Source organism: Salvia miltiorrhiza, chromosome 7, assembly GCF_028751815.1.
Source record: "Salvia miltiorrhiza cultivar Shanhuang (shh) chromosome 7, IMPLAD_Smil_shh, whole genome shotgun sequence".
Taxonomy (NCBI): Eukaryota; Viridiplantae; Streptophyta; class Magnoliopsida; order Lamiales; family Lamiaceae; genus Salvia; species Salvia miltiorrhiza.
This window is the reverse complement of record NC_080393.1, coordinates 34663414-34689291: the sequence shown is the minus strand read 5'-3', so window position 1 is coordinate 34689291 and position 25878 is coordinate 34663414. Positions and strand designations below refer to the sequence as shown.

Genomic DNA, 25878 nt, shown 5'->3' with positions numbered 1-25878 from the left:
ATTTCGGGACGAAATTTATTTTAAGAGGGATAGTATGTAATGCCCCGACTTTTTATTAAGGATTATAGACTTTTAATTACTGATTTAAGGATTGATTATGGTAATTAGGGTTCAGCATCCATTAATGAAATACGGACTTATATGAATTTGATGATTTATGTACGTGATGATTTATTTTTATTTTCAATGAATGATACACTCAAAATATATTTTGAGTCCATTAATTTATTATCAAGGATTTAACACTGAAGTGTTAAATATGAATCTTTTATCGATTGTTTACTTGAACCAATGAGTTATTTAATTTATGTTAGTGGCAAGCCCAAATGAATTTTATGCTTCAATGAGAATTGAACTTGTATATGTTAATGTATTTATATAAGATTGAGCTTACTTATTAGGATGATTATTAATGTGTTAGTCTTTAAATATTTCTTTAATCTTTAGATATTTTTGCTAAGACTACATTTATTCATGATCATCTACAATCGGTCATCACAAAAAGACAAAAAAATTAAATCAAAAAATTATTAAAATATTGAAAAGCTTGACAACCGGTTGTCCAAAAAGTTGCAGACCAACCAAGGTCATCCACCTTTTCAATTAAATGAGATAATGCCATTTGGCATTTTATAATTAAAAAATATGACAACAAATAATAAAAAAAGAAAAAGTATTTAAGTTGTAGTAGGTTATTGATAAAACATAAGGTTATTAAATTATAGATTGTGTATGTGGAAAAGAGAAAAATAAATTTTTTATTAAAAAGTTAGATTGGTGCAGATTGTTGATAAAGGTAGTCTAAGTGAAATTAAGGGATGCATGGTCACAAAATCATCCACATTCCCCTTCTTTAAAACCTATCCCACTATCTCACCTCACCCATGCCCACCTCTGCAGCAAGTTTCACCCCCAACAGATTACAAGGTAATAGAGTGAAGATATTTCATCTCATTCAATTCTTCTTCACAACAATTCATTCTTCTTCACAACAATTCTAACTTATGTGATATATCAATTCTGCAGATCAATTCTTCTTCACAACAATTCATTCTTCTTCACAACAATTCTAACTTATGTGATATATCAATTCTGCAGAGACAAGCAACATTCACCACCAATCCAAGGTTTTCCCCTAATTACATGAAGGATTAATTTACATGAATGAATGTTTGTGTACAGTTTACAATTGATCAATTACAGTATAAGTATGATAGTTGCTAAATGGAATCCTATGCCTAATTTTTTTTTTTTTTTGAACATGTGGCTTGAACCCTGCTGTGTGTGTGAGTCGAGGTCAGGGGACGGCAGCCGCGGTGGCTGCCGGTGGTCGACGGAAGGCGGCGGAGCCACGTGGTGGTTTCCGTTCTGCCATAGAGAGGAAAAGAGGAGAGGGGTTTTCAGTTTTAATTTGAAAAGGGGAAAATGAGGAAAGAGGAGAGTGAATTAGGGCTTACCTTTAAATTCCACGGACGACGGAGGCGGCGGCTCCTGGTCGTCTGTCCACCGGCGAAGGGGAGGACGATGCGGCGGCGCGGCATACGCCGTGTCTGAGTGCGTGTGTGTGTGAGTCAGTGAGAAAGAGAGAAGGTGAGAACGAGGGAGAAAGGGAGATGGCGAGATGAGCGACGGCGCCGTGGTCTTCAGGTCGCGGCGGATCTGCCGTGAGAATGAGGGAGCAGGCGGCGGCCCGGCGATGGCGGCGCACCGCGGTGGTGGTGTCTGCTGCGCCTGGGTCCAGCGGCCGAGAGAGCGAGAGAGATAGAGGAGAAGAGAGGGGGAAAGAGTTCAGGGAGAGAGGAGAGGGGCGACGCCGGCCTCCGTCCGGCGGGCACCGCCGTCGGGGAGGCGGCGGCAGAGCACCGATAGAGAGAGAGAGTGGTGAGACGTGGGCTGGGCTGATGTGTGTGTGCTTGAAGGTGTTTTAATGTATGTGTGTTTAGGTTAAGAATTGAGATGGGCCTTGGGCTTCCATATCTGTTGGGCTCAGGCCCTTTTAAATAAAATTCTGATGGGCTTCTTTTATTTAAAGGATTTGGGCCTATTTTAATTTAAATGTTTTGGCTTCTTTATTAATAAAATTGGATGGATCTAATTTATTTAATTAGTTTGGGCTTGTATTTATTTAAATCATTTGAGCTCTTATTTATTTAATTTAAATTGAGCTTGATTAATTTAATTACATATGAACCTTTAAATTAATTATTAAATGGTGTCATTTTATTTCAATTATTTATAAGTGGAGTTGAGCGGATGTACTCTTTTGACATAGAACAGTAATGTAACCTTGAGTATATATCTTCATATGTATAACTCACACATTTTTCCGCTGCAAGATACTCTGATTATGCTAATGTTTTATTTCAAGTATGATACTCTTTTGTTGGGTAATCCACTTTGACGGGCCTTCCCGATCGAACGTCTTGTACTTTTCCAAGTGATCAGTTATGATCCTAGTGTTATATAAATAAATGTTTCTTTTCGTAAAATGTTTGATTGTTAAGTAAATGCCCCTTTCTTTCCCCGCTTTTTAATCCCCTTCCCGAGTCATAACCCCGGTTAAGCCATCCTTAGGGATTGCGGGCAAATTGTGTTGCCCCTTTATGGCCAGGGGCGTAGCCAGGGGGGGCTAGAGCCCCTCCCCCCCCCAAATTTTGATTTTTTTTTTATATAATGTCTAAAAATGTTGTTATTATTATTATTATATTTGTATTTTAGTAAAAAATGTCTAAAATGTATTGAATGCCCCAAAAAAAAAAATTAGTAAATGTTTTGAACTATATTATCTATGAAAATATTGTTATTTATTATTATTATATTTGTATTTTAGTAAAAAATGTCTAAAATGTATTGAATGCCCCCAAAAAAATTTTTAGTAAATGTTTTGAACTATATTATCTATGAAAATATTGTTATTATTATTATTATATTTGTATTTTAGTAAAAAATGTCTAAAATGTATTGAATGCCCCCATAAAAAAATTTTAGTAAATGTTTTGAACTATATTATCTATGAAAATGTTGTTATTTTTATTATTATATTTGTATTTTAGTAAAAAATGTCTAAAATGTAATGAATGCCCCCAAAAAAAATTTCGCGGGGGCTACCGCCCCCGAACCCCCGTAACAGTTCAGCCCCCCCCAAAAAAAATCCTGGCTCCGCCACTGTTTATGGAAATTATATGAAAACACAGTTTATGGTAATCAAACATGGCAGAATAAATATTTTATCTTGAACACAATCCATGGCGTAATCTCTTGTTTCCTTAGACAATGAACGCGACCGCCATGGTTCGCGCCACCGCGGCCGTGCAATTTCCACTTCACCGTGTTCACTCCAGCGGAGACAATTACACCGCCACCGTCGCCACCACTTCAGCAATAGAATGTCGGAATCTCAGCTACTCCGTTAGGACTCGGCAGGGAAATTTTGTCCCAGTTCTCACCGATTGCTCTCTCAGCATTCCATCTGGACAGTTCTGGATGCTTCTAGGCCCCAATGGTTGCGGGAAATCTACCCTTCTAAAGGTATACAATAATTTTCACTTATGCAATATATGTGCGAATTGTTGTCAATTGTTTGTTTGAAGTCTGCGAGAATTTATTTCTTGGATCTTCGGGGAGATTCCTATCTTGGAAGCAGAATTAACTTCTTTAATGTGGCGTGCTGTGTCGCCTGCGCATCAGTTGGATAGACTTAGGGTGTTTGTGATGCATTAGGATGAAAACATGCATGGAAGCGTATGGTTGCAACATTGGGGAATGAATATTCTCTAATCTCATGAACCCCATTTTGCTAATTTAAACACAAATGGCATTTGTTTCTTGAAACTTTGCAGATTTTGGGTGGTTTATTGAATCCAAGTGGTGGGTATTTGCATGTGAAGAAGCCCAGGAGTTTCGTATTTCAGAATCCTGATCACCAGGTACCTATGAAGTACATGTTACGTTTGTAAATCTCTCTACTTGGAATGGCTACTATAGTGAGATATTTTCTATGTGCCATAAATCCCTTTTTGTTTGTGTTTTCCCAAGGTAAATTGTTTTGGTATAAGCCACGAGCACTTTAAAACACTAATCTAGTAGTATATTTCAGAAAATTTTGCAAAGGTGTTGTCCAGTTTGTTATGACTCTGGATTCGGCGAATATGTAGATTCTTAAATGTTTGATCCATGTTGGTTGGATAAATAATGGAAAATGCTATCCTTCCTCAACTAGTGTGTAGGTACTAAATGAACTGAACACTTAGCTATGCTTCTCCTCATGTATATTTGGTTAATGTTAGAAAAAATGTTAAGAGAAATGGAGGCATTATCTTGGACCTAATTAGGTGGTGCATGGGATACATCAAAAACTTTGCTGGCCGGTGCCTTATTCTATGAACATTTAAGAGAGAAAAGATCTCCATGGAGTTCGTTAGAAGAATCAAGTGAAAATTTGATGTACACTACTTTCACGAGAAAACACACAAGAAAAAAAGATAGTAAAAGATCTTAGATGAGGAACTTTTATAGTATCAAGGAAAGATGTTCTCCAAATACTTGCATTAGAAGAAATGGCAACTTCTGCCAGGTGAATGAGACAAGAATTGAGAGTGAAAAGATAAGTAAATAATGTTTCTACCTGAGTGCAACTTCTGAGGGCTGTGCATTATTTATAATTCAAATGATGTTCGTTCTGGCAAGTCTAAATTCTGGAAAATGTTCTGGATTTCAATGAAAGTACAAGTTAATCTATTGAAATCCTTTAAAAGGTCTTCACCACTTCAGTTTTGTCTTCAGAATCGCTCCGTTTATGTAGCTATATTTCAAATCTGTGTTAGTCTGAGAAATTATTTTTATAAGCCATTTTTGTAATCTCACCATTCTTTTGGCAGGTAGTTATGCCCACTGTAGAGGTGGATGTGGCGTTTGGCCTTGGCAAATTCAGTATGGCCAATGATGAGATTACATCTAGAGTGGCTAAAGCTTTGGATGCCGTAGGCATGCATGAATACTTGCAAGTATGTCAAAAGGAGCTATAAATTATTGCAAATTGTTATGAACTAAATATTTCTGCGTGCTTGACCACTATTGTCAACCGTCTAGAGACCAATCCAGACCCTTAGTGGTGGTCAGAAGCAAAGGGTTGCTATAGCTGGCGCTCTGGCGGAAGCATGCAAAGTATTGTTACTGGATGAACTTACATCATTCTTGGATGAAGATGATCAGGTATAGCTACTGCTCCCTTTTCTTGTTGCTTGTGGAGTGACAGAGGATTGTTATTTAATGGTTTCTCATAACTTGAGCTAATGATAATTGGAGGATTATGGGTGAAATGCTGAAACAAATAATCACTCCCTCATATCATGCAAAAATGTGTTACCATAATACCATGTGATGAGCAAAATGCATAGAAGAACCACAAGTTTAGAACCCATCGCAGAAAAGTAAAATTGAGATATCCAAATTATCTACCAAAAGGAAAAAAAATTGATATATCAAATACCTACATCCTAGAGATAGTGGAATCACTTCTGCTGGGTAAATGGCAATGATCATATAGAAAGCACATATACCATCACACTTGCACGTTGGTTATAATGGGATCTTGAGATATATGGTTGGTAATATATATGCACAGCTGCGTGTGAATTGGTCTATAAATATTATTATTATTGTTTGGAGAAAAGGTCTATACATATTTTTAAGTTGAGGATTATTCATTTGGGATGCCTGAAATCAAAATATAGTGGTCACAGAATGATCGAAGTCTATTCAGCTTTTAGATATTAATCAAGATCACTTCAAATAAGTTTGTTTTAGGTGTGGATGTTGTGACCTGCGGTCTTACTTATTTGGTCATGCCTTCATATAATTGCTGCATGCCAGAGTGTATTTGAAGAGGGTTCTAGCTTATATGCATCAACCTACTATGTGCATGTCAGTTGTGTAGGAATTCTTTGTTCCTCCATTTTCTCTATATAGTATGACATCCGGGCCTTTAACGCTGCTTATTTATAATTTTTCGTCATGGAAAATTCTGTTGAGATGCAACATTCACATTTGAACAATGATGATCGTCTTTTTTTGATAGGTTGGGGTTGTAAGAGCAGTTCAAAGCTCTGTGGCTAGTTCCAAAGGAACTACAGCATTATGGGTTACACACCGTTTAGAAGAACTCGAATATGCAGATGGTGCCGTCTACATGGAAGATGGCAAGGTTGTTTTACAAGGCAATGCTTCTACCATAAAGAATTTTGTTGAGTCTAAGCAAGCCTCTTACATTAAGCAAATTAATTCTTGAGTAGTCACAATGTCATGTATCTTTTCATATTTTTAAGCTCTACTTGTATACCGATATCTACTTTCTCTTTACTCGACTTCAATAGTGAATCAAAATCTGCCATACATTAATTTGTAATGTAGATAATGGTTATATTGCTAGCCTTTTGGCAAAAAGCATAAAATTCTTGCCATCAAAAGCCTATATACATTTGAAATAGAAAAGGGAATAAATACATAAAACTGGATATTGCTCGAAATGCAAAGATGTAACACAAGTTAGATAAATATTGAATATAATTTCAACCAACCCATGAACCATCACCATACATACATGCGTACATGTTTAGTGAAATAAAAAATAAATTAAAATGAAAGAATTGGTCTTTCAAATAACCCCATTATATAAAGTTATAACACAATAACAAACTGTACTCTTTTGCTTCATGTAAGGTATTGAGATGCGTGCGTAAAACCCCACAGCTGCGAGAGGAACAAGCATAAGGGTTAGCAAAACCTGTATATACTTTTAATATAAAAGTAACGTGATTATTTTTTGTAAAATACTACATTTATCAATAGTTCTTTCAATTCCCAATTGGAAATACAAGTTATGAAGGGGAAAATAGAAAGAGTACCTCAACATCCTTCAATACAAACTCTTGAACATGAGCTAAACACGAGTTCCCAAATGTTTCACAAGGGCCACTGGTTCCAGATAATCTGCAACGAAGAATCATATACGATGTCACGAGCTTATAAAATCTTCTTCAAAATGTTCCAATTTTTTCACTGAAAGCCCCTTATACTATTTCAGTAATTGTAATTGCAACTTTACTTAATAAGCTTAGCGAAACATGCGGTGAAAGAACTCACAGATCTTCGTTCAAGCACAGAGCAAAGCTTGCACCTCCACCGAAAGCAATCAAATCATTCAAGCACAAATAGAAGTATCTGTTTGCACCTATACAAGTAATAAATGGATAAAGATACATCAGTTCTGAGATTGTAACAGCCTGGTCATATCAAGTACTACTATGGCAACTTCCAAACTGAGATTTTAATATCAAGTTATCAACTAACAGTCTAATGGAACGACGAAATCCATAACATGGATAACTGTTACAAATTGTGCTGCCCCTTTATGGCAATTATATGAAAACACAATTTATGGCAATTTAGCAAATAACAGTCTATGAAAACACAGTTTATGGAAATTTTGCTAAATTGCCATAAACTGTGTTTTCATATAATATATAGATAGATTTGTGTAATCAAACATGGCAGAATAAATATTTTATCTTGAACGCAATCCATGGCGTAATCTCTTGTTTCCTTAGACAATGAACGCGACCGCCGTGGTTCGCGCCACCGCGGCCGTGCAATTTCCACTTCACCGTGTTCACTCCAGCGGAGACAATTACACCGCCACCGCCACGGTCGCCACCACTTCAGCAATAGAATGTCGGAATCTCAGCTACTCCGTTAGGACTCGGCAAGGAAATTTTGTCCCAATTCTCACCGATTGCTCTCTCAGCATTCCATGGACAGTTCTGGATGCTTCTAGGCCCCAATGGTTGCGGGAAATCTACCCTTCTAAAGGTATACAATAATTTTCACTTATGCAATATATGTGCGAATTGTTGTCAATTGTTTGTTTGAAGTCTGCGAGAATTTATTTCTTGGATCTTCGGGGAGATTCCTATCTTGGAAGCATAATTAATTTCTTTAATGTGGCGTGCTGTGTCGCCTGTGCATCAGTTGGATAGACTTAGGGTGTTTGTGATGCATGAGGATGAAAACATGCATGGAAGCGTATGGTTGCAACATTGGGGAATGAATATTCTCTAATCTCATGAACCCCATTTTGCTAATTTAAACACAAATGGCATTTGTTTCTTGAAACTTTGCAGATTTTGGGTGGTTTATTGAATCCAAGTGCTGGGTATTTGCATGTGAAGAAGCCCAGGAGTTTCGTATTTCAGAATCCTGATCACCAGGTACCTATGAAGTACATGTTACGTTTGTAAATCTCTCTGCTTGGAATAGCTACTATAGTGAGATATTTTCTATGTGCCATAAATCCCTTTTTGTTTGTGTTTTCCCGAGGTAAATTGTTTTGGTATAAGCCACGAGCACTTTAAAACACTAATTGTTGGATTTGTATACTGAAAGCAAGAACCTTTTATGCTTGTATACAATGATTCCTATGTTCACTGTTTTTATCTCCTATCTGATTGTGTTCATGATTGCATATGTATGTTCTCTATCTCTATATAAGTAGATTATATGGTGTGTTGTAGATCACAGAAGACCATATAATTGGAATAACCTTAAGAGATATAAAATGATCACAGTCGAGATGACTTTAGGATGAGTCATCGGTTTAGACTGCGGTATAGATGGAAGTAGTTTGTCTTGACTACTTGTCTATACTGGTACGTCATAACGTATTGATAGGACCACAGTGAGATGTATCCGTCTATCTGACTTAAGTGAAGAATCAAGATCTCGGTGACTTAATAAAATCTTAATACTAATAAGATTTCAGATATATATGTTAATTTGTGTATCACTTTGACTTACTATGAGTGAAAGTTATATAGTAACTTGAGTACTCTGTATCTTGGGTGACAGCGGTTAATATATGATATTTGACTATCTGTATTAGTATCCGTATCCGATATAGGATAATGACATCCCCTTAAGGAGCTCAATAAGGTTTATTGCGCTAAACCCTGCAGGTTGATTAAGTTCAGGCACAATAATAAAGTTTGAGTGGTACTGCTTAAGGATTACAAAGAGATTAATTAATTTAAGCTGTCAGAGCTCTAATTAATTAATGGATGTCAGATATTTTAAATACGGAGATTTAATAAGTCTAAATACAAGCCCCGACTCATCACCGGCAGTAAAGGGGTAAGTCAGCATTGGTTCTCTAGTGGAATGAACTAATACTTATAAATTAATTGTGGTCTGGGCTGACCATGGAGAATTAATTTATTTGGGGCTCATCTTTATTCCTTGTATCTGGTCCCTAGACTGGCCCAATGTCTACTTGCCCTAGTAGAAGGAGAAATCGCCCCCTACACTAAAATTGGCGCCCCATACGTATTTTATTATTTAAATACAGTTGTCTGCTCTCAGGAAAAACACACACTAATTAATTAGGGTTTTGACAAAGCAGAGAGGCACCGAAAACATGTGAGCAGTTTCTCCCTTGGGACTTTCATAGATCGTTGTCCATCCAACGGTGAAAGCAGAGCGGGATACAGTCCAGAAGGTCAGAGCTGGAGTCACTCGATTCGATCATCGACATCCTTTGCATACGCTTCACAAGTAAGTTTTTCTAACACCAACGTGCAGCAATTAAATTCATAGGAGCATGTTAAGATTAATCGTTGTATGATAAATTAATAATAATCCAAGAAACGGTCATCGGGCAATCAGAGTATTAATTCAGTTTAATATTCATTCACTAATCTAGTAGTATATTTCAAAAAAATTTGCACATGTGTTGTCCAGTTTGTTATGACTCTGGATTCGGCGAATATGTAGATTCTTAAATGTTTGATCCATGTTGGTTGGATAAATAATGGAAAATGCTATCCTTCCTCAACTAGTGTGTAGGTACTAAATGAACTGAACACTTTATAGTGGATTTTTAGCTATGCTTCTCCTCATGTATATTTGGTTAATGTTAGAAAAAATGTTAAGAGAAATGGAGGCATTATCTTGGACCTAATTAGGTGGTGCATGGGATACATCAAAAACTTTGCTGGCCGATGCCTTATTCTATGAACATTTAAGAGAGAAAAGATCTCCATGGAGTTCGTTAGAAGAATCAAGTGAAAATTTGATGTACACTACTTTCACGAGAAAACACACAAGAAAAAAAGATAGTAAAAGATCCTAGATGAGGAACTTTTATAGTATCAAGGAAAGATGCTCTCCAAATACTTGCATTAGAAGAAATGGCAACTTCTGCCAGGTAAATGAGACAAGAATTGAGAGTGAAAAGATGAGTAAATAATGTTTCTACCTGAGTGCAACTTCTGAGGGCTGTGCATTATTTATAATTCAAATGATGTTCGTTCTGGCAAGTCTAAATTCTGGAAAATGTTCTGGATTTCAATGAAAGTACAAGTTAATCTATTGAAATCCTTTAAAAGGTCTTCACCACTTCAGTTTTGTCTTCAGAATCGCTCCGTTTATGTAGCTATATTTCAAATCTGTGTTAGTCTGAGAAATTATTTTTATAAGCCATTTTCGTAATCTCACCATTCTTTTGGCGGGTAGTTATGCCCACTGTAGAGGCGGATGTGGCGTTTGGCCTTGGCAAATTCAGTATGACCAATGATGAGATTACATCTAGAGTGGCTAAAGCTTTGGATGCTGTAGGCATGCATGAATACTTGCAAGTATGTCAAAAGGAGCTATAAATTATTGCAAATTGTTATGCACTAAATATTTCTGCGTGTTTGACCACTATTGTCAACCGTCTAGAGACCAATCCAGACCCTTAGTGGTGGTCAGAAGCAAAGGGTTGCTATAGCTGGCGCTCTGGCGGAAGCACGCAAAGTATTGTTACTGGATGAACTTACATCATTCTTGGATGAAGATGATCAGGTATATATGGCTACTGCTCCCTTTTCTTGTTGCTTGTGGAGTGACAGAGGATTGTTATTTAATGGTTTCTCATAACTTGAGGTAATGATAATTGGAGGATTATGGTTGAAATGCTTAAACAAATAATCACTCCCTCATATCATGCAAAAATGTGTTACCATAATACCATGTGATGAGCAAAATGCATAGACGGCACCATCTGCATATTCGAGTTGAAGACGACTTTCCTTATCTCATCTGCATCGGTTGGATGGGTGTCTGGAGTCACATTTCAGATCTTGTAGATGGCATTGATCTCCATCTTGATTTTCTCCCTATTGACTCCGTTCTTGATTCTTGGCGGAGTCACCGTGTTCTTCATGGGGTCAGGAATGCCAGTTCTAAGTTTTCTTTGAGTATCTTGCATTCTCATGACCAGTGCTCGTTCAGGCTGCTGCAATAGAAAGTATTTCCAGGCTTCATTCCGGAAATCCCTGTTTCCTTTGATGTTGGCAAAGACCATCCACTTGGTGTAACATTCCTTCAGTTTTTCCCACTAGTCATTCAAGTCAGACGGTATCCATTGATCTTGATGCTCAAACTTATCTATGTAGGACACCATCAGGCCTTCGCTGACATAGTGATGAAGCTTTTGTCCTTCCTTAAGACTCTGTAAGAAGGAGAGCCTCTTGTCTTCATCCAAGTGAAGAGCCTTCTTGGCCTTTGGTTCTGATTCTCTTGAGGAGCTTTCTTCTCTGGACCCTTTTTCTGCTAAATTCTTCTGTGGCAGAGGGAGGAGCTTGAACAGAAGACTTGGCAAATTTTGAGATAAGATCTTTAGACTTGGCAAAGTTATTTTTCAAAGATGCAGGAAGATCGAAACTCAACTCTCGCTTCTTCATATCCTCTTCCCCCTTTTTGGCATCGTCAGGAGGGAGTCGACTTTTGAGCTCTTGGATATCGTCAAGCATCATCTGAAGGAGCGCAAAGTTAGGGGATTCTCGGGTGAGTTGAAGTTGATGTTCAACCTTGGCAATGCGACCAAGGACAGGACGCATCTCCTCTGCAACAAGCAATTTGGCATCGGTTGGTATCATGAAATCCTGCAGGAACTCAATCCGCAGTTTGTCAAGTTGAGTTTGGAACCCCTGAAATTGCTGCTTGGTCTTGATTTCTGTTTCCAGCACATACTGATGCAGCTCGTGATGATCTTTCCTGACTTTGGGAAAGCCTTTGGCAGGGTCATTCACTGTCCTTCTTGAACTCGAGAAGGTCGATTTCAGCCTTCTTTAAGTCAATTCGAAGATCATTGATCAATTTCGAATGATAAATCATATCATTTCTCGCCTATTGTTCAACAGCGAGAAGCTTTTTCAGAAACTTGGAACCGTAGATTTCTTGACGTTCGAGTTCATGCTTGAGCGTCTTGATTTCATACTGCTGGTTGGAGACATGCTCAAGTAGGACAGCAACTGGATCTGTTGTACCTTCAGGAATCCTGAAACTGAGTTTTGAGCGGTCTTCTACTTTTCCAGACTGTGAGGTGCTCATCAGTTTCTTCATCAGAATCAAATAGAACAGGTCCGGTTGGTCGAGGGAGTTCAACGTGTTCTATCGGAATTTCTGAATTGACAGGAGGAGCCTCAGCTTGTGGTTCGGCGATGGGAGCTCCTTGGGATGAGATGGAGGCCTCGGCGATGCTCGGAAGAGCAGAACAAAGAGCTTCTTCTTCAGCAGGCAATGGAGCATTCATCCGCTTTTGACTGACATTGAGGCCTTTGAAATAACTGGGCTCATCAGTGTTGAAGAGGGGTGGTGATGATGGTCGAGGAGTCTCTGTGATATCCTCAATTTGACCTTCAGTAGTCGATGGATCAGCATTGTCAGCTGATTTCATTTCTGCTGCAGGCGATGAGCAAGGAGGTGCAACAATATCAACGTCACCGGGTTGATCATCTTCAACTGAGGATGGCAGAACAGTTGAAGTCTCAAGTTGCAACTGACTAATCGGATCAGTCATCAGTTGTTCTGGAGAAGTGAAGTCAGCTGCAGAGTCCGCATCTGGAGCAGTCTCGAATGCAGGTGCTTCTTGGAGATGGATCTCAGAAATTGGATCCTGGCGACTGTGGCGATGCAATGAGTAAATCATCTACAGGTTCAGGGACTGTAGGCTCTTCAGAGACTTTAGATGTGCCAGCATCGTTGTTGAATGGAGTTGGGAGTCTGGAATAACCGATGGAATCCAGATAATCCATGGCAAATCTATCAAATCCATAGATTACATCCCATACTCTTGTGATTTGAAAGAGGCTGAGAAAATATGCCTCTTCAATTTCAAACGAGTCTTCAGCTTCGGTGTTTTGAAGACTGTTGACCTGAGGGCAGGGTGTCGTCTTCAAGAAAGTGTAGGTAAGAAGTCTATGAAGGTTCTGATAGACTTCTAGAGATGCATCGAAATCACCAAAAAGACGTCAGAGGTGATTTTTTGCATCTCGTTGAGCTTCGGACTGAAAATCAATGACTGCTTGACTTTTCTCAGATAAACCAGTAGGAGTTGGTATAGGGATAATTCCAAAACAGCTTTGCCTTTGGATTTTGGAGAGAGAGGCTTTCTGAAGGCAGTTTTCGGCTTTTATTTGGAAAATTTCTTGGATGTTGTTTTTGGAAGGATGGAACGAGATCGACGGGGTACATTTGTGAGGATGGAAGGATTTGAAACAGGGGGTTCAGGGACTTCTGAAGCAGTTGACTCAGGGAAGGAGACTGTGATTACCTTCGTTTTGGAAGAAGGTTTGGATCCACCTTTTGCAACTTTGAGAAGTCGGAATTTGTCTGAGAATGGCAGCATATCTGGCCAGTAGACATTTGGATAATCCTTCGTCCCGTGAATGATGATCTGGGATACCCTGTTTCCCTATCGTAGAAGATTTGCCGGCCTTGTATTTTTATTTTCGCAGAAGAGGTGGTTGAGATACGCATCTTCCCAATTGAAGGGTCCGTCCTTCAGTAGAGCAGCCAGAATGTTCTTCTGAGGCTGAGAGGCCTTGTCTGGCGTTCCAGTTGCGCCTATCCAGCATTTTTGAACAATTTTCCCTAAAAGGGTGTATTCAGGCTTGAGATGGGATAGTGTGAGCGTCCCTTCAGTTGTTTTGTTTGGATCCTTCAATGCCTTTTTTAGAGTGACATTAGCTTCTTTGTCTGAAAACGATGATGGTGGATGATGGTGAAGGACCATTGTTCGGAAGTTTGAACAGATCCCTGACGATTTCTATAACATTGAGCGTATCAACTTGACCATCTGAGAAGTCCGGGGTTTTGATCACCGTGATTTCGGAGAAGAGTTCACCGGAATCATTGAACTTCAGCTTCTGATAAAACTGTCGAACAACATCGACGAGAAGATAACTTGTTTCCTTGGTCACGAAGGTTTTCCAGTGATGTTTAATCAGAATCTCTTCCACTTTAGGACATTCTGATTTCTTCTCGAAAGAATAGTAGTCCAGTGACTGGTCATATCTAATTTCTTTTATGAGGCATTCTTCCTTCTGTGCATCAGACTTTTCTCCGTCGGATTGAGACATTATGTAAATCTGCAAAAAGGAGAGATTTTGGAAACGAGAGAGTGTTCTCACAGTTGACGGCTGTGGAAGAAGGGTAGCAGTGATGCAAAAGAGATGGTGAAGGACGTGAGTAGTGGCGACAATGTACAGGATTTGGTGATGAAGTGTGATCGTGGAAGATGAGCAGTTTCCTAGGGCATTTGAAAAGACATGGGCGGTTTAAAATCCGCGCGCCATGTCATATTTAATGAACTTTGAAGTCCGTAATTAATGCCCGTCAGAGGAATCCCTTAAAATAAGAGATTTAATAAGATGAGGAATATTTAACACAATCTCTTACTGAAAATAGGCGGCGTACAATGCATGCAATGATTTGAAAAGATAAGTCCAAAAAGAGGTATTCAGAATTATAAGTCCAAAAAGTAAAGCACAGTCATCAGTCAATCACTATGGCATAATGACCCTATACTCTTATCAGTCAAGGTTATCGCTAATTAGAGCAAGTTCCCAACAATCAGTTAGGAAAGCAGTCAATGACTGATAACGATTAAACAGAGTTCCCCCTAGATTTGATAATCATTTATCATCATATCAGTAAAGCTCAAAGAACAGAATTGAGGATAAGCAAGAATAATGCAGTTTAGAATTCATCAACATTTGTGAAATGTAAAGAGATACAGAACAAAAAGGAAGTTGACAAAACGAACCAAGAACATCATGAGCATCACCTCCGAACAGTGCTTGAAAAATTGCGTTCAGAGAAACTCTATGCAAAATTTGGAAAATGTGAATTTTGGCTTAAGGAAGCGAACTTTTTAGGGCATATTATCTCATCAGAAGGAATCAAGGTCGATCCTACCAAGGTGCAAGCTATACAGGAATGGAAGTCACCTTCAACACCGCATGAAGTTCGTAGTTTCTTAGGGTTAGCAGGTTATTATCAGAGATATGTTGAAGGATTTTCCAAAATCGCTAAACCTATGACTCAGCTGCTAAAGAAAGATACGAAATTCAAATGGACAGAAGAATGTGAGAAGTGTTTCCAAGAACTTAAGGCGAGATTGACTACCGCCCCCGGACTTGTTGTACCTAACGCCAATAAAGGATACGCAATATATACCGACGCTTCCAAGAATGGATTAGGATGCGTGCTTATGCAAGATGGGAAGGTAATAACGTATGCTTCACGGCAACTACGACCACATGAACATAACTACCCTACCCACGACTTAGAATTGGTAGCAGTAGTTCACGCATTAAAAATATGGAGACACCATCTTTATGGAGTTCTATGTGAAATACATATACAGACCACAAGAGTCTCAAATATTTCTTCGAACAGAAAGATCTCAATATGAGACAAAGAAGGTGGTTGGAGCTTGTAAACGATTATGATTGTGGAATCAACTATTACCCAGGAAAAGCCAACATGGTTGTCGATGCATTAAGCACAAAAGGGCAAACCAACTTGGGATGCCTTATCACCCAAGAGGAGGAGTTAATTAAGGAATTTGAAATAATGAAGCTAGAGACGCGCTAACCCCACCTCTAACCACCGAACTAGTTGTCGCCACTTTGATTGTTGCGCCAGACTTGAGAATCTGAATTATTAACGCTCAACGAAGTGATGACCAACTAGAAAGGATAAGGAATGAGGTGAGAACTGGTGGAAAAGAAGAATACCAGGAAGTGCCAGATAACGCGCTAATGATGAAATGACGAATATGTGTACCCAATGATATCAATTTAAAAGAAGAAATCATGAGTGAAGCTCATGATACTCCGTACACTGCCCATCCTGAAAGTACTAAGATGTACCAAGATTTAAAAACAATCTTCTGGTAGGAAGGAGTGAAACGAGACATTGCCTCGTTTGTAGAGAAATGCTTGGCATGTCAACAAGTAAAAGTGTTGCATCAAAGACCATATGGTAAGTTGCAACCTTTAGAAATCCCAGAATGGAAGTGGGACCATATAACAATGGATTTTGTTACGGGATTGCCTAAGTCACCCAAAGGGAATATTGTTGTCTAGGTGATCGTGGATCGATTAACCAAAAGTGCACACTTTATACCAATTCCCAACACATATGGATCTGATAAGTTAGCACATATTTACATCCGAGAAATTGTGAGACTACACGAAACCCCTATGAGCATTACATCGGATAGGGATTCCAGATTCACCTCTCGTTTCTGGATGAGCTAGCAAAGGGAATTGGGCACCAAGCTAAATTTTAGCACCGCCTTCCATCCTCAAACAGACGGACAATCCGAAAGAACGATCCAAATATTGGAAGACATGATTCGAACAGTAATCCTAGATAGAGGAGCACAATGGGAGCAAATCCTACCATTGATAGAATTTGCATACAACAACAGTTATCAAGCCACAATTAATATGGCACCTTATGAAGCCCTCTATGGGAAAAAGTGTCGATCACCACTGTACCGGGATGAAGTCGGAGAAAGGAAAATACTTGGACCAGAAGCAATCGAGGAAATGGTTACTATCATTCGACAAATACGACAGCGAATCAAGGAAGCCCAGGACAGACAGAAAATGTATGCCGATACAAGGAGAACTGAAATCCAATTTACTGTTGGAGACAAAGTTTTCTTGAAAGTTTCACCATCCAAGGGCATTCATAGGTTTGGGGTGAAAGAAAAACTAAAGCCCCGATTTATAGGGCCCTACGATATTATAGAAAAAGTGGGACCCGTCGCTTACAGATTAGCTCTACCCCCAAGTCTCACGAATGTTCATGACGTCTTTCATGTATCGCAACTACGAAAATATGTGTTTGATCCGAAACACGTCATCCATCAAGAGGACGTTATCTTGGATCCCGACTTGAGTTTTGAAGAAAAACTCGAGCGAATCATGGATAGCAAAATTCAACAGTTACGAACCAAGCCTATACCCTTGGTTAAGATATTGTGGAAACATCATGGGGAGGAAGAAGCCACTTGGGAACTCGAGGACAAAATGTAGGAGAAATACCCCGAACTATTTTCAGAAGGTGAGTAAATTTCGGGACGAAATTTATTTAAGGGGGTGAGGATGTAATACCCGGTATTTTTACTCCTTAGTTAATTCTTATAGGAATTAGAACCTTGAATAATCGTTATTTCTCTGTGCTTATATATATTGCCGGAGGTTGTTATGTGGTGAGATATATGTGTTATATATATGTGTATATATATATATATATATATATATATATATTTGTACGTTTTTCATATACAAATATAATAGCACGAGCAATGACTAAAGCTTGAAAATTTATTTGTGTGTTGCAATTGATGAGAATAATTTATAAGCTTAAGAGCAATTATTCCTATGGAATTTAATTGCTTTTCTAATTAAGCGATTTTATAAATTATAGCATCAATAGAGAAGATGTTATATATATTTTAGTGAGGAAATTTAGAAGAGAATTTATTATCCTCACAAGTAATTAGTCGCTTATTTTAATCAAAGTGATTATAATTATAACAGATTTATTATATTTAAATTAGCCAAGATGCTAATTTCTTTTATATTATTATTTATTTAGTGATAATATTATTACTAAAATTTGGGGAAAAATATTACTAGAGTCATTGCGATGAAATTCTAGTAATTATAATATTTTTCTATTAAATTATATACTCCCTCCGTCCCGCCCAAGATGCTACATATTCATTTTCGGGTCGTCCCAACGAAGATGCTACATTTCTATATTTGGCAAAAATAAGGAATTTTAAACACTTAATTAACACTAATTAAGTATTTCTTTATTACCTTCTCTCTCCTACTTTATCACTTTATTACCTTCTCTTTTTTACTTTATCACTTTATTACTTTCTCTCTCCTACTTTATCACTTTATTATCACATACTTAAAACATTAATCTACAACTCCTTAAATCCCGTGCCGAAAAGCAAATGTAGCGTCTTGGCCGGGACGGAGGGAGTATTTATTTGGTGGGAATTTTAATTATAGCTATAAATTAGCTATGTATATATTTTATGGGGAGTTTTACTTTAATAAAACTCGTCTCGTTATTTTTGACGTATTTTGTCGACCAAGTGAGTAAATGGATAACACGCAAATGGGAAAAACGGGAGATGACGTTGAGGAGTGTCAGATAAGTGATAAGGTGATGGGATGCTTATATAGATATCTGCTTATATTAAAGGAACTAAGGCTGATTGTGATGTGTATTGGAAGTCTATAAATAGGCATGAAGACACTCCCACACACACACTAAACAAATCAGAGTGTATCTCTCTCTAGCACCTACGTCTCTCTCTTTTCCCCTACCCGACACTCCACCCCCCCTCTCGCTCAGCACTCACCACCTATCCCCCCCTTGCACGCAACACCACCCCACCACCCTCACACCCTCATTCCTCTTGACCACCCCACCTCTCCAGCCTTAGTTAAGAAGCAACAATAGCCAACATTTGGAGTAACGCAGTAGCAGCGTTAAAGAAGCAGCAGCAGCAACAGTAACGCAGCAGCAGCTCGCGGCTGTACCACCGCTCCACTGCCGCCATCGATCGCCAGTAGCAGCAGAAGTAACTCCTGGAAGTGAATTCACTCTCCGCAATTACTATCGAGCTTTCTATCTCTTTTACCGACGTCTCACGTCGGATTTTCAGATTGTGAGACTCACCAGAGCTTCATAATCTACTTCCTATACCTCCATCTTTGAAGTCAAAATCACTTGGTGATATTTGTAAAGGGCAAGGAGTTCTCGTAAGCCTTAGTCGCCGAAGCTTTACGGCGAGCTCATCTCGATTCCAGCCGAGCACGACGGCCGGAGGCCAAGCTGTGTGCCGACCCTCTCCCTTCTCAACTCACTGGTTCTACTCCAGCAGCTAGGAGTTCTCTGAAACTCACGCTCAGCCCAGCTCATCATCTTCCTTCGCATATATCACATCAATCGCGAAGAGGTAAGCGCCGGAGGCTGTAATTTTGAGATGAGCTTCTCCCGTTTCTCATGCTGTTCGACAGATAGTGCAGCAAGCTCCGCTGACCTTAAACTGTCACCCTTCTTCCTCACGTTCTACCTCATTGACGACGACGAAACGAACGTCGGACTGTTAAGCGGCCAAGCTCTACGAGCCCTTGCTGCCTTTCTTCTCTCTCTCGACTCTCACCCTCAAATTATCATTCGGCAGCCACCAAATCTCTCCTCCCTAGCTCACCACCGGCGGTAACTCCCCAAAGGAACGAAAGAGAGTAGCAGCAGCTCCTACGCACCACCGGAACCACCGCAGCTCGCACCGAGGAGGAGAGCAGTCGTCAGTCTTAGCTTCTCGGGTAGCCGACGCTTATTTTCTTGTCCGGACTCTTTCTCTCTCTCATGCACACGTGCACATATGCATGCATGATATATATGTATGTGTATGTACATATGTATATAAGCATGAGGATATATATGTATATATGTATGTGCGATTTTAATATATATAAATATACTTAGTATTGGTTTTATTATATATATATATATATATATTTATATATATTGAGTATATATTTATATAAGAAAGGATTTGATACTGATAATATTATTAGAAAATTCTTATTTCTAATAATTATATTTTTTGGTTTAATTTTCTTTTCTTTGAAAAGAAATCTTACATAGTAATATTATGGATTATTATGATAGATCGGAACGAGGAAAACGGGAATTCTAAGTTAGCTCAGTTGGAGAAAGAATATCGATTCGCTACGCCTTGGGGAGATAAGTAAGTACTTATTAATAAAGTACTTTATATATATATATATATATATATATACATATATATATATAGATGACTCATTTTATCGAGCATAGTTACGTGATTCATATGAAAATATATATATTTATGATGGAGAAGAACTCCTATTAATGAGAGTGAATAAACGATTAATAATTGTTAATCGTCTATTTTATTTTTCTCTATTAACACGAGTATATATATATATATATATATATATATATATATATATATATATATAGGGATAGGCTAAAATAAGAACTGGATTTAGGATATAAATTAAGAACCATTATAGGCCATTGGATCTTTAATATCCAACGAACAGATTTGCTCCAGATTTCTACTATAAAATTTATGTTACTTACAAGATTAGGATAAAAAAGTAATTTTAATTTGTCAGTATATATCCCTTCCTTAATTAAAGGGATCGTATATTATTAGTGTAACAGTTAAAGATTTAATACCATTATTTCTGTAGCATTCTCAAGCACGCATACAAGGAAATAAAAGAAAAAGAAAAGTGACGATCTGTACAACCACGACATTCATGGCATCAGTTATATTATTGAGTTGTAGTCACTTATATTTTATTCATACAAAATTGCATAACCATTCACGCAATAGTAGCAATGTTAATATTGTGATGAAGTCCAAATATTTTAAATTCGTGCAATTTGACAAAACGATTCATACCCAAAACCCACTTTTATTCATCTAAGTATTAATATAAACACACTTATAGTATGTGTTAGGAGTTCAGGCTGTATTTAAAAAAAAAATTATATGGATAATTTGCCATGCCTCTCGTGAACTGACATTTGAATCATATTATTTCATTATGTTATTTGAATGTATCGTGTTTTTGTCCCGTCAGGATGTATGAACAGAAGTAATATTATTGTTTTATCATTAAATTAATTTTATTATATTCGAACTTAGTGGTAAACAAATTCATGCCTTTTTAAAGGCCAATTCAATAGACATTCTTCCCAGAATTTATTCACTGTGAATTTCAATGTATAGTCTTTGCAGCTCGACATGAATAGGATGCATTGACACGTGAATAATTTAGTGTATGTGCATGAATAGGATGCATCATTATGTGAATAATACATTTTATGCACATGAATAGGATGCGATTAACAATTTTAAAAGTTCCATGTATAATTTTTGCAGCTCGATATGTATAATCTTTGTAGCTCGACATGAATAGGAAGCATTGGCACATGAATAATTCAGTGTATGCGCATGAATAGGATACATCAGTATGTGAATAATACATTGTATGTGCATGAATAAAATGCATTAATACGTGAATAATTAATATATGCGCATGAATAGGATGCCATTAATAATTTTTAAAGTTCCATGTATAATTTTTGTAGCCCGATATGTATAATCTGTTGGAAATTGGTTGTGAGTAACCAATGTTTAATAATTTTTCGAGTACCAAAAACATTTAATTTAGCAGAATTAAATGGGACATGATCGATCTACGTTCCGAGTAGATGATCGTAGTATATTTATTTACTCAAAACCGATTTCCGGTGAGTGAGAAATAATTATTTAAAGTTGGGTACTTGAAACATGGAGTTGTGGGAAAAGATAAGCATTAAAGAAGAATTTATGATTATCCCACATTGTTTTGTGGATGATAATTAAGACATTATATCAGTTATTACATCAGTGCATGTAATAAAACTGTGTGCACAAATGATGGGTTGCAAAGCCCATACGCGCGCGCCGCCGCTGCCTGCCCGGCCTCGGTCCCCGACCTCGGCCGTGGACTTGGATCTTGGCAATTGGTTCTTGGGCTGGTCTTTGGGCCTACCCTTAGTTCCCAAAGGACCAACGATTTCTCGGTCCAAAGAACGAAGCCCAATCGTTTGGGCCCACACGTGCACAAGGGGCTCGACCCGACGGGAGGACCCGTTGGTCTCCCAACTAGAAGCTTCCACACCTCCATAACTCGCGTCATTATTGGACGTGAGAGAGTTACAACGTAACTGCCGCTATTACTGCCGTCATTATTGGACGGGAGGACGTTACAACGTAACTGCAACGTAACTGCCGTCATTATTGGACGGGTGGGGGTTACTTGGTAACTGCCGTCATTATTAGACGGGATCCTCCATAAGTGGACTGTGCCTATAAATAGGACATCCACTCCATGCATCCATACACCTGAAATTCATCACAAGCAACATCACTCTGAAACTCTGCATACTGCATCGTTGAAGTTCTGTTCTCGCCTCATTCCAGTTCGCCGGAGCTCGTTGGTCTGCGGTGCTGCTACCTACGAGACGAAGCCGTTTCATCTTTGGGGACGACACGCCAAACCGAGAGCACTACCGGGGCGTATCTCGTCTTGCGGATAGAGGACTCTCCTCGACTCGGCTGTCTTTCCTGGTTTATTAGATTGTAATTTCAATACAGTTTTTCCCTTATATTCTCATCTCCTACATTTCTGTGTTACATTGTACTACGCCCGCAAGCTTGTAATCCAACAATCGCAAGACGAGATAAGCTTGCAACGTGGGAGTTTTTGAACTTGTAATTGAACATAATATTTTCGAAACCTAATACCTTTGCTGGAGATGTCGACCGGTCCTGCGAACTCCACCGAGGCTGCCAACGCCGTTGCCGCTGCCAATGCTACTGCCGCCGCTGCTGCCGCCGCCTCCGCCGCGGCCGCATCAACCGTGGCACCCGCCACCTCTGCTACTGTTGCCTCCACTTTTAGTGGTGGTCTTTTTGGTGTTTCAACACCACTCCCGTTCATGTTTGGTACTAACCAAACGACTTTTGGAGGAGTTAGTTCCGTGGAAGGAACGGTTGGCCAAACCTCGTTTGGATCAACGATTGGTTCCACTTCGAGTGGTTCCATGGGGTCCACTTTTGGACGGACGATTGGGGCCTTCGGGACCAACGTGGTGAGCCATGGCAACATGGCGGGATCGGTGCCAATGCAGCCCCCGAGGGTGAATGCAATAGCCGAAAAGCCACCTAAGTTTGGTGGGTCACATTTCAAAATGTGGCAGCACAAGATGATGTTCTACATCACGACTTTGGGCTTGGTCGATTTCCTGTGGGAAGACGAGCCTCCTGCGCCAGCAGAGAACGAGACCAATTTCTGGGTACATGCCGCGTATGACGATTGGCGCTATGGTGACTATCTTTGTAAACACTATATTTTAGAATGTTTAGAAGATAGTTTATACAATGTATACGCCAATGTAAAGACCTCCAAACCACTTTGGGAGGCACTAGAGAACAAATATCGTAGTGATGATGTAATAGCTAAGTTCTTAGACTTTAAGATGATCGATGGTAGATCGATCATGGATCAAGTGCAAGAATTCCAACTTATCTTGCATGAGTTGGAATCCGAAGGGATGAAAATGCCCGAAGCTTTCATCACTGCGGCGGTCATCGAGATGCTACCGCCAAGCTGGATTGACTTCAAGAGCTACCTTATGCAAAACAAAGAGGAGATGACTCTTGAAGGTCTCATGGTGAAGCTGCGCCAAGAATTTGACGTGAGGGAATGTATGAACAAGGTCGAAAACTCACCTCAAATCAAAGGCAACTTGTTGGAGAAAGGCGGTCCCTCCAACAACAAACGTGCTCGCCCAAATGCCAAGGACAAGGGCAAGGCAAAGATGAAGGATTGCTACAACTGTGGCAAACCGGGTCACTTGGCAAAGGATTGCTACAAGCTCAAAAAGAAGAAGGCGAGACGTGATATCATTATCATTGAGTAAAAGTTGATCAAGACAACTTGGAAGCTTAGACTAGAGTTTGAGTCCAAGTTGTAATAATCATTGTTTAGATAGCATTTTGGTAGAGCATAGCCAAATAGCTTATCTAACTCAATAATAATAAGAATAAGTTTATTTCTTATCTATTTGAGTGTTGTGATTTATAGCATTGTAGACATGTGAATCTAAATGCGATAAAAAGATTAGTAAATATGGATTTACTAAAAATAAACGAGTTTAACACTCAAAACAAATGTCAAATTTGTGTTGAAGCAAAAATGACGAAGTCTCCGTTTCATTCTGTGGAAAGGAGCACTAAACCTTTAGAACTAATCCACACCGACGTGTGTGATCTAAAGTTTGTGCAAACTCGAGATGGTAAGAAGTACTTTATCACTTTTATCGATGATTGCACAAGGTATTGCTATCTTTATCTTCTAAGAAGTAAAGATGAGGCTATTGAAGCTTTCAAGAACTTCAAAACAGAAGCCGAGAATCAACTTGGTAGTCGAATTAAGATGGTTCGAAGTGATAGAGGAGGAGAATATGTTGCTCCGTTTGAGGAATTATGCAACGCTAGTGGTATAATACATCAAACAACTGCTCCATATTCACCTCAATCTAATGGTGTTGCTGAACGCAAGAATCGAACTCTTAAAGGAGATGATGAATGCCATGTTGATTAGTTCTGGATTACCCCAGAACATGTGGGGGGGAGGCTGTTCTATCAGCCAACTATATCCTCAATAAAATACCACTCAAGGGAAGGGACGTCACTCCCTATGAGTTGTGGAAAGGCAGAAAGCCCTCATACAAATACCTTAAAGTGTGGGGGTGTTTAACCAAGGTACAAGTGCCTCCACCCAAACAAGTGACAATCGGTCCTAAAACAATTGATTGTATCTTTATTGGGTATGCACTAAACAGCAATGCACATCGTTTTTTGGTTCACAAGTCAGACATTCCAACAATGACTGTAGGAATGACGATGGAATCAAATAACGCTGTCTACTTTGAGAATATCTTTCCTTGTAAAGACAAGGGAAAAGAAGAAGCTAGTACAAGCAACGATACTAGAGAAGAAGCTACTAGTTCTGTACCTGTTGAGACAGTGCTCGAATCGCGAAAGCGACCAGGCCCTGACCTTGCAGTGTCAGAACCAAGACGTAGTAAACGAGACAGGATTGCCAAGGACTTTGGTCCAGAATATATCGCCTTCATGCTAGATGAAGAACCTTCATCTATCAAAGTGGCGTTCTCTAGACCAGACGGACTACTCTGGAGGGAAGCAGTCCAGAGTGAAATTGATTCAATCATGCAAAACCACACTTGGGTGTTGGTTGATTTACCTGAAGGTTGTAAACCTTTAGGATGTAAATGGATCCTAAAAAGGAAATATAAAGCTGATGGATCAATAGACAAATATAAGGCGCGCTTAGTCGTTAAAGGATTTAAGCAGCGTGAGGGGTACGATTTTTTCGATACCTATTCACCAGTGACGAGGATTACATCCATTCGAGCGCTTCTCGCGATTGCTGCATTGCACAATCTTGAGATTCATCAAATGGATGTTAAAACTGCGTTCTTGAACGGTGATCTAGAAGAAGAAGTCTATATGGAACAACCTGAAGGGTTTGTAGTACCTGGACAAGAGAAAAAGGTATGCAAACTAGTAAAGTCTCTCTATGGACTAAAACAAGCGCCGCTGCAATGGCACTTGAAATTTGACAATGTCATGTTGTCGAATGGTTTCAAAATCAACGAATGTGACAAATGTGTCTACATCAAGAACACCAATAACGGGTACGTTATGGTATGTCTCTATGTAGACGACATGTTGATTATGGGAAGCAGCAATCGTATCATTGTTGATACAAAGAACATGTTAAAAAGGAATTTTGACATGAAAGACATGGGGTTAGCTGACGTGAT

At 38.9% G+C, this 25878-nt stretch overlaps 2 protein-coding genes and 1 pseudogene across 3 annotated transcripts; 2 read left to right on the top strand and 1 right to left on the bottom strand.

Annotated features, from left to right (window-relative positions):
* The first annotated feature begins 3184 nt into the window (after nucleotides 1-3184).
* Nucleotides 3185-6403, top strand: LOC130996164 (ABC transporter I family member 10-like). Its single transcript, XM_057921673.1, has 5 exons — nucleotides 3185-3528; nucleotides 3840-3926; nucleotides 4878-5003; nucleotides 5089-5211; nucleotides 6077-6403. Exons 1-5 carry the CDS (start codon nucleotides 3274-3276, stop codon nucleotides 6284-6286), a joined length of 801 nt encoding a protein of 266 aa, XP_057777656.1. The 5' UTR covers nucleotides 3185-3273; the 3' UTR covers nucleotides 6287-6403.
* A 132-nt stretch (nucleotides 6404-6535) lies between these two features.
* LOC130996162 (uncharacterized) lies at nucleotides 6536-7382 on the bottom strand. 2 transcript variants are annotated; one of them, XM_057921669.1, is made up of 3 exons: nucleotides 7141-7382; nucleotides 6903-6987; nucleotides 6536-6747 (listed from the first exon to the last, which is right to left on the bottom strand). In XM_057921669.1, exons 1-3 carry the CDS (start codon nucleotides 7257-7259, stop codon nucleotides 6709-6711), a joined length of 243 nt encoding a protein of 80 aa, XP_057777652.1. In that variant the 5' UTR covers nucleotides 7260-7382; the 3' UTR covers nucleotides 6536-6708. The 2 variants fall into 2 exon arrangements, with proteins under 2 accessions (XP_057777652.1, XP_057777653.1); XM_057921670.1 differs by having other exon boundaries at nucleotides 7159-7382.
* Nucleotides 7383-7576: 194 nt separating this feature from the next.
* Nucleotides 7577-11002, top strand: LOC130994154 (ABC transporter I family member 10-like; annotated as a pseudogene).
* The last annotated feature ends 14876 nt before the right edge of the window (nucleotides 11003-25878 follow it).